Source organism: Dipodomys spectabilis, unplaced genomic scaffold (genome assembly GCF_019054845.1).
Source record: "Dipodomys spectabilis isolate Male_0828 unplaced genomic scaffold, ASM1905484v1 ptg000174l, whole genome shotgun sequence".
Classification (NCBI taxonomy): domain Eukaryota; kingdom Metazoa; phylum Chordata; class Mammalia; order Rodentia; family Heteromyidae; genus Dipodomys; species Dipodomys spectabilis.
Genome location: NW_024870851.1, coordinates 6,281,000 through 6,293,763, shown reverse-complemented (window position 1 = coordinate 6,293,763; position 12,764 = coordinate 6,281,000). Strand labels below are relative to the sequence as shown.

At 38.0% G+C, this 12,764-nt stretch overlaps 1 protein-coding gene across 1 annotated transcript in view; it reads right to left on the bottom strand.

Annotated features, from left to right (window-relative positions):
- The window catches only part of Lrp2 (LDL receptor related protein 2), a 193,303-nt gene that overhangs the window by 67,964 nt on the left and 112,575 nt on the right, over nt 1-12,764 (bottom strand). Inside the window, exons 34-38 of the mRNA XM_042694053.1 lie at nt 9,782-9,891; nt 7,864-8,041; nt 5,647-5,860; nt 4,265-4,504; nt 2,530-2,718 (exon numbers count right to left, since the gene is read on the bottom strand). Of these exons, the coding sequence (XP_042549987.1) occupies nt 2,530-2,718; nt 4,265-4,504; nt 5,647-5,860; nt 7,864-8,041; nt 9,782-9,891 (931 nt within the window). The remainder of the gene's footprint in view (nt 1-2,529; nt 2,719-4,264; nt 4,505-5,646; nt 5,861-7,863; nt 8,042-9,781; nt 9,892-12,764) is intronic.

The following is a 12,764-nucleotide window of genomic DNA, read 5'->3' as shown; positions in this document are numbered from 1 at the left end:
TCTAAAGCAGATCAGATTTCATAGTAAACATTAGGTCACTAAAAGGTAAATTTTCCAGAATGTTCTTCCACTCCCCCTTGAAGTACTGAACGTTTACCACCCACTTGAAAGACTAACTATAGATTACCATGTTATAACTTCTACTCAAACATGGTGAAAGAAGCACAGAGGAAGAGCCGGCAATATCTTGAGTTGTTACCAATATTATCAAATATTCCTGCGCTTAAGATTAAAATGAGGTCATTCTGAAAACCACCAACATCCACTTCCCTGGTATTAAAGTACATCACAAAGGCTACAGTAAAACAACAATCATGTGAAGATAGTGTAACAAAAAGAGAGTAATCCCAAATTATTGATTCCATGTAATAGAAAGTCTGTCATTATATTTTTATTTGGCAATATTGGGGTTTAAACTCAGGCTAGGCGGGTGCTCTACCACTGGAGCTATGTTTCCAACTCCTCTGACTTCTTTTATTTTTGAGATACAGTCTCAAATTTATGCCTGGACCATGATCCTCTTATTTATGTTCATCTTCTAAAAGATTGGTACTAAGCTCAATAATTTAGAATGATTACTGTTTTGATCAAAATTGGATTATATTTTTTTTTAAATTCCAATACATTTGTTTCCCAGAGTATCATTAAAAATGAATGGTAGCCAGGCTCTGGTGGCTCACACCTGTAATCCTAGCTACTCAGGATGCTGAGATCTGAGGATGGTGGTTCAAAGCCAGTCTGGGCAGGAAAATCCGTGAGACTCTTATCTCCAATAAACTGCTCAGAAAAAGCCAGAAGTAGCACTGTGGCTCAAGTGGCAGCCTTGAGCACAGAGAAGCTCAGGGACAGAGCCCAGGCCCTAAGTTCAAGCCCTAGGACTAGGGGGAAAAAAAGAATGGTAATTTAAATTTAAGTGCATTAATCAATATAATTAGGTTAATATAACACTGAGTCAAGTATGTCAATATAACTACTAACAGAAGAGCACCTTATGAACAAGAGAAAGTTCTTTCTTATTAACAAGAGAAAGTAATCAAGAATTTGCAAGTAAAATTGCTTGGTTTTAAAATAAATGCATGCTACTTTGTTTTATATTACATATAAAATGTATACATAATGTACATAATATATAATATAGGATACAACATAATTTGTATATGTACATGGGGATGTATGTGTGCATACTTTTGTACCTACATGTATGTGCCAGCACAACGGCTTAAACTCAAGGACTTGAACTCTCACCTCATTTTTTTCTCACCACTTGAATGATAGCTCCAGTCCTGGCTTTTTGCTGGTGACTTGGAGATAATAGTCTCTAGTATTTGTCTTCCCCTGCTGGCTTTGAACCCTGATCCTCTCACCTCAGCCTCCTGAGCAGCTATGAGTACCTAGGATAGTTGTGAGCTACTGGTACCAAGCTTACATTATATTTTAATATCCATATCTCTTGGCACAACTATGTTTATCGCAGCATTATTCACCACAGCTAAGATATGGAACCAACCCAGTGCCCTTCAGTAGATAAATGGATGAAGAAAATGTGGTGTATATATATATATATACACACACACACACACACACACACACACACACAATAGAATTCTATGCTTCCATCAGGAAGACCAACATCGCCCCATTTGTTAGGAAATGGAAAGACTTGGAAAAAATCATATTAAGTGAAGTAAGCCAGTCCCAAAGAAATTTAGGTCCCATGATTTGCCTTATTTGCAGTAATTAGTATATATATGGACATTAGTATAATTAGTATATATGGACATATGGGATAATCTTATCAGATGAGCTGAAAAGCTCAAAAGCTATGTACATATGTCCATATAAGATGATGCTAAGTGAAATGAACCCCAAGATTGGACACAAGAGGTCTGTCTTTGTTGTTATTGTTTTAAATGTACTATATGATTTTTTGTTGTTTCATTTGTATGTTCTTCCCCCTATTGTCACTGTACTGGATTTTGGTACCCCACAACTTGTACATACATTTGTCTCATCTGGGGATGAGAAGGGAAATAACAAAATGTTGAAACAAGGACACAGGATGACCCATTGCAATAACAATACCCACAGGACAGTATATTGGAAGTGAATTTTACAACTTTGGACTGGGGGGGGGGGGGGGAGATGGGGAAGGAATTGTGGGACAACAACAAGGGAAGGGGTAAGAATGATTGACAAGTGATGTACTCACTGCCTTACTCACGTAACTGTAACCCCTCTGCACAGCATCTGAATGAACACAACGTATGTCTAAACACTTGGCCTGAAGTTTTGATTATGTTAATAACAAAGATAATTAATCTGTAATGAATTTGTCAACCAAAACATCTTATTGTTTATTCAATAAACATGGTGCTTAGTGAGCCTAGTCTAGTTATGCAATTCAATTTATCTTAAATATGGATATATAAAAACAAAACTATAACTTGTGCTTAGTCCCCCACATAAAGCCTGACAACAGAGATGAAAAACAAAAGGGTTTTCAATAAAATCAGCACATTGCTTACTTACCTGCTACCCAGTCCACTGCAATACCCCGAACTCCACTTCTTCCTATACCATGGGTAACAATGTTGGTAAAAGAAGACCCATCTGATTTGATTCTATTGATTGCATTATATGAAGACACAGAGCTATTAAAATCACACCAGTAAATAAAGCCGGCAGCCACATCGACATCCACATGTAGTACATTTCGTCCTAAAATTTTAAGAAAATACCATTAAACTATGTTCAAGCTAGAACTAGATCTTTAAAATGTCCAAACTGTTTACCACTTGCAATAAACATATCTACAATCCAGATCTTGGTTACTAAATACTACTCCCCACATTAAAGAGCTTCAATTCCAATGAGAAATGGCTGGTTATAGGTGTGGACAAGGAAGATAAGGTAAATCTGCAACATCTTATTGCACCACAAAGCAAGGAAGTACTCAGTACCAATGGGATGATGATGAGAGAGGGGAAGAAAACTTAGGGATCTGCTTAAAAAGCTCTCCTTGGCCTAATTTGACCATTTGAGGTATCAAAGAAACAAATATAACTATTGATAACCCACTAATTTTTTAAAAAAATTTAAATGAGTCCAAAATGATAAGAATTCTTTATAATATAAACTAGATAGACTAAGGGAGAGCTTCCCTTTACCAACATGTTATCTAACAAATGTGACAAGTGACAGAATAAGAAAATCACCATTTGTAATGTGCAAAAGATGCTTGAGAAGCAAGATATTCACAACAAAGTCAAAGCTGAATTTCATAGATTTCATACAAAAATTTTTTTAAAGTCAACTGATTTTTCACAGGTTAATATATTTATCCAAAATATGCTTAGGCAATAGCACTGAATATTATATTTTGGAGGTTATACACTGTGTGTTAGGCAATTCTTTTGTAGCAAATGGTGAAATTCTATTTCTATATATATACTTTAAAAAGGCAGGAATTTCAAGTGATCAAACTTAAACATCACTAAGGTCAGTAGTCTGTATCAAGTACTGAGAACTACCTATTAAGTATTCTTTTTTGTTTTTTCACTGCTGAAGGTATACCCCAAGGCCTGGAATTTTCTAGGCAAGAGCTCTACCATCCCCTCCAATCCCTTAATCCTTTTTCTTTCCCTTCTACCCTCTTCTCTTCTACTTCTGTATATTCCTGAACAAACACTTCTCATTGTAATGTATACTTACAAACCGTAGTTCATCTAGGAGACAAGTTAACACTTGAGACATTCATAGGATTCCTGCATGATGTGTTGCAAATATGCTTAGGAGTGATGACTTCTGTGAACTGATTACATCAATTTACCAACTATATACTAATAAACACTTGTGGACTAATTTATTACTAAATTAAATTTCTATTAACTGAAATAACAGACATAGTTCTGTAATACTTCTTGCAAATCCATATTACATTCTTCACTTGCTTTAGCTCATGGCTCTCATAAGCCATAAACATTTGCAGGCCCTGGAAACTGGTTAAGAATGCAGATTCTCCAGAATACTAAATCAGAAGAATCTGGAGATAGGGCTCAGCTCTGTGTTTAACAGTCCCCTAGATCATTCTTCTTGTACACTAAGTTTTTAAACCACTCCAGTCTGAGTCAATTTATTTAAAGGGAAAGACAAGCATGGCTATGTGCTGAAGTCAAACATGAAGAAATAAATGCTTTCATTGAACCGAGGATTTCAATTTGGCATCAGCTAAAGTCAAATGCTACTTGTTTCTGAGTTGGCATACCTTGGCCAGCCACGGGCACCATGGCCTCTGAATGATCTGACAATTCCAAGCTAAAGCCTCTGATTGCATACAGCATGGAAACAACAATGAAAGAGTTATATGGAGAGCAGGTCCGATGATCAGGATTGAGGTTAAATCCAGTCGCACAAGCGCAGGAGAACAATCCTCCTGGTACAGGCAGGCAAATCTGCTGACAAGCATTCATGTTGTTGCTACAACCATTTGAGGATTCGCCAATGCCTAAATGAAACCAAAATCAGTTTGTGACTTGACTATGCTTATATGCCACTTCAACTCAAATATCTGAAATTGGGTTACTGAATAATGTATTATAAAATTAATAACTATATAATTGCTGGGTTAAACTAAAAAATAATATTGAGAGGAGAGCTTACACCATAACATAATGAGTACCCCAAATATTGCATAGTAGTTTGTTTTTTTTAATGAAGCTTTTCTTCTGCAAAGCATGCAAGTAATTTAGATAGGTCAGTCAATGTACAAATCTGTTGTTCTTTTTTTTAACCTCTTGACCTATGTGGTGGCACATCTATTAGTTTAATTACATGATGAAAAATGGTATGGATATTTGTTGCAAACCTATAAAAGAACAGCACTAAAAATGCTCTTTTACATAAAAAAAAAATAATACCAAATGGTATACCTAGTTTATAAAATTGGAAATAAATTTCTTGATAATCAATCCTCGGTAATTTAAAAACTATGTAAGGTCAAAACTATCAATAAGTCTCTAGCCAGTTGTAGAGGCTTGTGCCTGTAATCCCAGCTATTTGGGAGGTAGAAATGGGGAGAATCACAGTTCCAGGCCAGCCAGGACAAAAAGTTAATCCAAAAAGAACTATGCAAATAATAAAAAGCTAAGTGAACGCTGTGTCATCCCAGCCAAATGAGAAATGTAAACCACAGTCACAGTCCAGTTTGGCCACAGCATTAACATGACCCTCTAGAGAAAAAAAAAAAGGCTTTATATGAAAAAAGAAAGCCAAACAGGCTGAGTAGTGTGGTCCAAGTGGGAGTGCTTTCCAGGCAAGCACAACCACCTGTACCACAAAAAATTAGATTAAATTTTTAAAAAAACCTTCCAATACCATAAAAACCTCTACATTACAATGCTAACTTAGAAGAGTAAATCAAACTAGATTGTCCCTACAAAATTATGTTTCAATAGGCAGCATCTAAGAGTATAGCTTTTAAGATTATAGGCATTAGCCACTAGCACCCATCATTATAACTGAGTAATTTACATGCTTACATGCATGCAGGAGACTGGAGGGAAGGGCTACACTTACAGAAGTTCAGTGTATACAGAGATATGACTATGAATCACACATTCCAAATGTGTTTCAATGACCAATACTTACTGCGTCTGTGATAAACTCGAAGGCCCTTCAGTCCTGGAACATTATCTCTCAAGACTACTTTGTTGTCTCCAGAGACCTTGTCAACTCTCTCAATAACCTCATACTGCTCATCAGAATAAAAAAGAAAAGCATCAAAGATGGCAAGTCCCCATGGATGGGCAAGATGGTGCACCAGGATCATGCGTTCGGTCCCATCCACATTTCCTCGTTCAATCTGGAGGGTCAGAATTCTCATTAGTTTCAGTGATTCATAGTAAAAGGTGAGAAGATATTAAAAACAATATTCTCCTACTAATAATATTTCATATTGCTTTTACACACCATCTTTTCTAGAGTTTTTTCTTACCTACTATCAGATTGGAGCATCACAGGTAAACTGAGCAAAAGTCAGGTAAATTCCCCTATAGGTGTTTCATTGATAATGAAACTGACAGCATGGCAAAGAGAAAAAGACTAAAGCTATAGCCCCTGCATGTGCTCTTCTGCTCAAAGGAGTATGGAAAACTCCAGTTGTGATCATCACACAGGAGATGATGAGCCCTAGCTTTAACAACTTCACCCAAATTTTCATATTATGAGTAAGAAGCATGGCCCCAGGATCGCAAGGCAGCAAGACTAGATAGAGCTAAGAATGATGCTGTTATGTAAGAACAGGTAACAAGTGCTAGTCAAAATAACTTTGACTCACTGAAAAAGAACTCATATAAAGGAAATGGCAAGCAATCTCCTCTGTGAGCAAAATAAAATGTACATGTAGGCTGGCTTAATTCCAAAAGCTCAAGGGCTTTCTCTATACCAAAGCTAAGCTAGGTATTGGTCAAGGGGAGACATGAAGTCTGGCTCACTGCCTTACTGGACAAGGAAACACAGAATTCCAAGAGAAGACTAAGTCTCCAAAACTGACAGAAATGGCAGAAAGCTAGAACATAGGGAATGTGAATTGTAGAGCTGCAGACAACCAGAGCAGATTAGCCAAGCAACTCAACTGGAGTGTCGGAAGCTACTCCTCCAGTCCAAGGGCCTCAGCTGAGCAATGATCAAACTTGGTGATTATGGGTTTGTGTCTCCAACATGAAAACAGGGTTCAGTAATGGGAGCCAGGAACTGTGGAGATGGCAAGGGAAAGACCTAAGGGAAGAGGCTAAGGATGAATGGCAGGACTTTGTGATAACTAAAGAAGGAAAGAGAAAGAGAACTACAAGGACCCTGGCCTGGAGGAAAGGACAGAAAGTTGCACCACTAGCAAGCTCAGGAGTTCAGGAGAGCAGAGCAGGAGTGCAGTAGTAGGGGAGGGAACCCGTAAGTCCTGTCTGGTATATGGCACCTTATATGTAGTAACCATATTATGTGACAAGGGTTTCATGTGGCAAGAGCTTCACACACACCTGTGAAGTACTGTTGCACACATCACGACTTCTTTCTAATTCTTAAAGCTTATTATAATTCTAAATCTATGTTAGGAGTCAGAACACACAATGAACTGAAGCTAAACTACTACACAGTATTATGGAAAACATCAATGCCAAGGACCTGAAATCTCTGCTTCAAAAGCAAGAAAGAGTCGAGCATGTATAAAATCCAACATACAAAACAATGTTTAATTGACAATAATCATTTGCCGTGTCTCTCACACCTGCTCAGGTGCATAAGCAGGAAAGGTCAAACGTGATTTCAATGAAACTTTATCATTTCTGAAAAATATGATGAACTCAATACTGGAGTTTAAACTACCAGTAAAGGAAGTTCTGCGTGTCTATCAGTCATGTTGGGATACTGGAGAAGAGTAATGTGTAGCCATGAAAGGATGCTGAGCTTAGATGCTTGCTCAGTCTATTTTCTGTCTGTCTGCTCTGTGCAAACTGCAGAATCTTGAGTCATTTCAAAGTTAAAAAAAAAAACCTAAGATCACAAAACATTACATACATGTCTTTGAAAATACAAGGAATAACAACTTGAGTTATTCATCATAAAGAAAAGCAGAATTTGAGTGGGGAATAATAAACATTATCTGACAGGAACTGCACATGCATACGCTCTACCACAGAGAATGGGATTTCAAGATGAGATTCACTCAGTGGAGATTAATTATTGGAAGAAAAAGCAATAAAACACAAGAAGAAGTTGTCAAAAAAGATTACTCAAGAACTTCTTCTAGACAAGTCAGAACACTGAGAACCAGGACTGAAGCTCAGTAATGAAGACCAAAGGATGCCATACCACTCCTCTGCTGGTGACCGCCCAATACAGTTTCTGCTCCTTGATGTCAAGAGTGACAACCTCCAGATGTTCAAGATTCCCAGTGAAAAGAGTCTTCAATGACGTGCCATCCATGTTAGCACTTGCAATCTTGGCAGGGACTCCACTATCTGTTCCTTGGTCTGACCAATACAGTTTCCTGCAATAGCCATGAGAATAAAAAGCATTTAACAAACAGAAGTTGGAATGTTGTCTGGAACCTCATTACTTCATTAGAAATATGTTTTTCTTGTCTTCAAGATACAATCCAAGAGAGGGGTTTGAAGCATCAATACCTGTCACATATAGTATTTCATCAAAGTTGGTATGCTTCCTAGTCATTTTGGGGGTAGAGGCCATTTAAAACAAGAGGCTAACCTGTTGGTGGCTAAAGCTTTATTTAGTCAGACAAGTGGGAGGCTTATGAGAAAGGAAAAGCTTCCACAAACCACTAATCCTTCAGAGCATCGCATGCTAACCAGGACACTGGTTAGTGTCAAAAGTTCCCATACCTCCCTCCTCACTTTTTTATTCCTCTCCAAATCACCATCCAACACAAGACCAGTTACTACTTTCTTATCTAATCTAATATCTATGATGAAAACGAAAAGTTTTAAATTTAAGTCAGAAAGTAAGCAAATTAATAAATAACACATTCCTGGGGATGTCAAATCCAGTTAGCATGATACTATTAGGAGATATATTTTAAAATGTTTTGTTCTACTTCATAGTGATATCAATGAACAATACTCAATAGCTACACATATTTTTTTTAAGAGAGTAGACTTTATTTTTTGGGGGGGAGGGGGTCCGGTGTGGAGCCTGAACTCTGGGCTTGGGCGCTGTCCCTCAGCTCTTCAGCTCAAGGCTAGCACTCTACCACTTGAGCCACAGCACCACTTCCGGCTTTTTTCTTTTTGCTTATGTGGTACTGAGGAATTGAACCCAGGGCCTCATGCATGCAAGGCAAGCACTCTACCACTGAGCCACTTTCCAAGCCCCAATAACTACACATATTAATGACAACTGAGCATTATTACGCACATGGAATGCAAATTCATTAAGGTATTTAAAGGGCTACTTTCCATTTCCACTGTTGAAATTTTAATTCCTTTTTATCTCATCTACTACTGCTGTAGCCTCACTAGACAGCATTTCTACTCTTTCTCAAAAGTCCTTGGAAGCCTTTAAGTAAAAAATCTTCACTCATCCTCTTCCAACATTAAATCAATATATGCACCCACTGACCTTATCTTCAGTGCTACACATCTCAGCCTTTAAGTTCACATACTGAATTTCTCTGATTTGACCAAATTCTTTCATCTCTTCTATGCTTCGATTTTATTTTCCCTGTCGAACTTGTTCTCTGACCTTAAACCCTACCTGAATATCCAAAACCTTCAGCCTCTCTCCACTAGAACCCGTATGTAGCCACTTCATTTATATTTTCGTTTATTCTCTTGCGCACCCATTGTGCCCAACTTAATCATGTGTAACTCTGACTTGCTGAAATGTTTGTCTTCTCCTGTCTCCGTTTTAGGATGGGAGGTAGGTCAAGGAGGCAACAAAGTTCCTCCCCACCATTCCCAAGATGCAATCCATTCTTTCCTTCAAGGCCCAGTACAGACGTTACCTAAAAGCTTTCTGTGCTCATTCAAAGTCAGAATATATTATCCAGTGTTACAATTCTGTTTTTCAAAATTCCTGGAACTCTTGCTTATATGGTTTTGAAGTTTGGTATTATTAACTTGAAGAACATAGAACAAAATACAAACTACATTCCTCATATTGAATAGAACTTGGAGCTACACCAAGATCTGTATTTTGCAAATGATAGGAAATTAGAAATTATCCAGGATACTAACACTACTGTGAGCATGATACCACTATGAACACTCACCCACGTGCAGGATCAACAGTTATGCCAACTGGATAGCCAACTCCAAGAGCTGTGCCATCATTGGTTATCAGTGTTTTCCTGTATCTGACGTCACCCCGGAGTGTCAACACCTACAGCACAGAATCATTTATTAGAATTCAGTATTTTTTTTTCAGGGAAGCAAAGACCACTGAGGTGAAGGAGAATTTACTCACACATACACACACAAAAAAACCACAAATGCTGAAGTAGGAATGAGTGTTTCATGATAAACAGATAACCTAGAATTATATTTCAGAGTGATGAGGAATCAGCTCCATGAGAAATGAGAGCTAAAAGAGGAAAGTCACCTAGTTCCAACTCACCTAAAATTTCTAAAGAAATTTAGATGGATAACAGAAAGATTCCAATAGATAAACAAGCAGAACCACTGCCTGGATATACTGCAAAAATGCCTCCAGTCAGAGCAAGAAGAAAACCCCTAGAAGACAAATAGAACCACTACAGTCCTCCTGCATCCCAAGAGACTGGGCCAAAGCACTCAGTGATCCATCATTGCAAACACAGTTGATCAAAACAGATCAGATTCACACAATGTTAAGTGCATTCTGCTCCAAATCAACAGCCTGAGTTTTAAACACATGGGTTCAAAGCTATGCCTTGCTGTGCCACGACTATATGGCCTGAGACAAGTTAAGTCCAATTCTGAATCCCGTATCTTCACTATTAAGATGTGGATTTTAGTGGTACTTTCGGCATACAATCACAGGGCTAAGAGATTAAATACAAGGAAATCACTTAACACTGCACCAGTACAGTATGCTTCATAGATGCCCATACTTTTATCGGACCATTTACTGGAAACTTGCCATTCAATAGGCATTAAACTAAGAATCATCACATTTGATCCACCCAGTAATGCTATGGTAGATACCATTGTTATGCTCATATTACAGGTAATGTAAAGGAGACCAAGTGGTTTTCCCAAATTTATCCATTTTTAATTATCAATGTTGGATTTACAGTGTTTATTAGGTAAAATAGAAGTGAAGATTACTGACCTAGGAGCCAATTTCATATGGAACCAGGGCCATTTTAATATGACTATAATACATGCGACGGGAAATCAGAAAATGCCTTTTGATTTGCACTAGGGTTTTCTTATAAAGTTGCTTTTCAAGGCAATAAGCTATTTATGTGACTTTGTTTCCCTCATCTCTCACTTTAATACACACACACACACACACACACACACACACACACACACACACACACACATCCTTCTCTCCCTATTCTCTTCTCTCCTATCTGTATTTTTTATTTTCTTTTCTCAGTTTGGCTCTTGTTTTGCTATAATCTTTCTCCTTTTCCTGGGACAAAGGACCTCTGGTTCAAAGTTAAGTTCCCCTCCTTGTTTGGGGGGTCTCTATCAAGCTCTCCTTCACATACTATAGGTGACATGTTTTCATATACACTTCCTTCAGTGAACTGGCACACAGCTACCCCTAGTGGAAAATAATTTCTTTGACATTTCTGTTTTCAAGTTGGAAATAAATGGGAATTGCTCATGCTGGAATATAGATAAACTGTAAGTGGGAATTGTTTCTACTATCTTAGTTTATCATTCACCTATTAGACTTGTTTAAACTTATTACCTTAGGAAGAAATGAATATAAATATTTTTAAAAGGCTCATTTACTCTTGGGTCATTATTTTCATAAGCCTTTTATGGATATTCTAAATACATTGACAATTTAAGGGAAATAGCACTCTGGAGTCATAAGATGCCTCAGTGTTATGAACTACTTGTACTAACTGTCATGATCCATTTTTTACAAATAAGAAAGCAGAGGCTCAGAGAAGTTAAGTCATTTGTCCAAAGTCAAAGAGCTCATGAGTGAAGGAAACCCAGTTCTGTCTCTACCTAAAATGCATTTTTGTATTTCAGGATCATTATCCCTCTGCCTGGAATCCCTTTTCCCTACTTCTTGATTTGGCAGAAATAAAATATTGCTCTTCATTCAAGGCTCAACTCTCAAATAACCACTAAAAGAATTTGCCTTTCTTGTTCTCTAGAGAAGGGAAGTCCTCAGGTTGAGCTCTGCCTCCTAATCTAGACCTTCACATTCACTGTTCCTACCAAATTCACTTCTAATGATTTCCATTTTGTTTTCCTTTCTCCATCTCAGACATGTGTGCTACTTAAAAGGCAAACACCTTTCTTCACCTTTGAATACTCAGGTCTACCCATCAGATTGATCCATATTGCCTAAGTCTTGTTAAACAACTGAATCAAGTGAGCAAGCAAGATGCACCCAAAGTCAGGTCTTGGGACTCCAGTCATATTATCTTTCCAATCAGGACATAACCCCAAACTTAAGGTTAATGTGGACAAGAGGTTCTGCCAACTCACGCTATGCACTCCATTACTCTCCAGGGGGCTCCTTGCCATGGTGCCTGACACCAGGGTAGAACTGTTTGCTACTCTGGGAAAACGTTCAGTTTAACAGAGAAGACACCCTCCTTCTCCCTCCCCATGTACCAAGCAAGAAAGTAGGAGACAGAATAAGTGCCTATTAATCTTCATTTGGGAGGGAGACAACTTTGTACTATGTGGCCACAACAGAAATGAGATTTCCCCGTGTTTCCATGGGAGGATATTTTTAGTTAAGATTGTGCAAGATCTTCTCCATCTATTAATGGGGTTAAAAGAGTCTGGATTACTGGAGTTGTGGCTATGACAATACATATAACAACCAATCATTTAAACCAATTTTCTATTTTTCTAGCTTGTTTGCTTGCTTTCGTTGTTGTTGTTGTTGTAATACTTGGGATTAGATTCTGCCTGGACCTGGCCAGGCAGGCACTCAGGAAACAGTCTTGCCCCTAACCCTTTTTGCTTTATTTATTTTATTTTCCAGCCTGGGGCCAGCCTGAACCTCAATCCTCCTATTTACACTCTCCAAGTAGTTGGGATGATAAACGTGCACCACTGCTCCCAGCT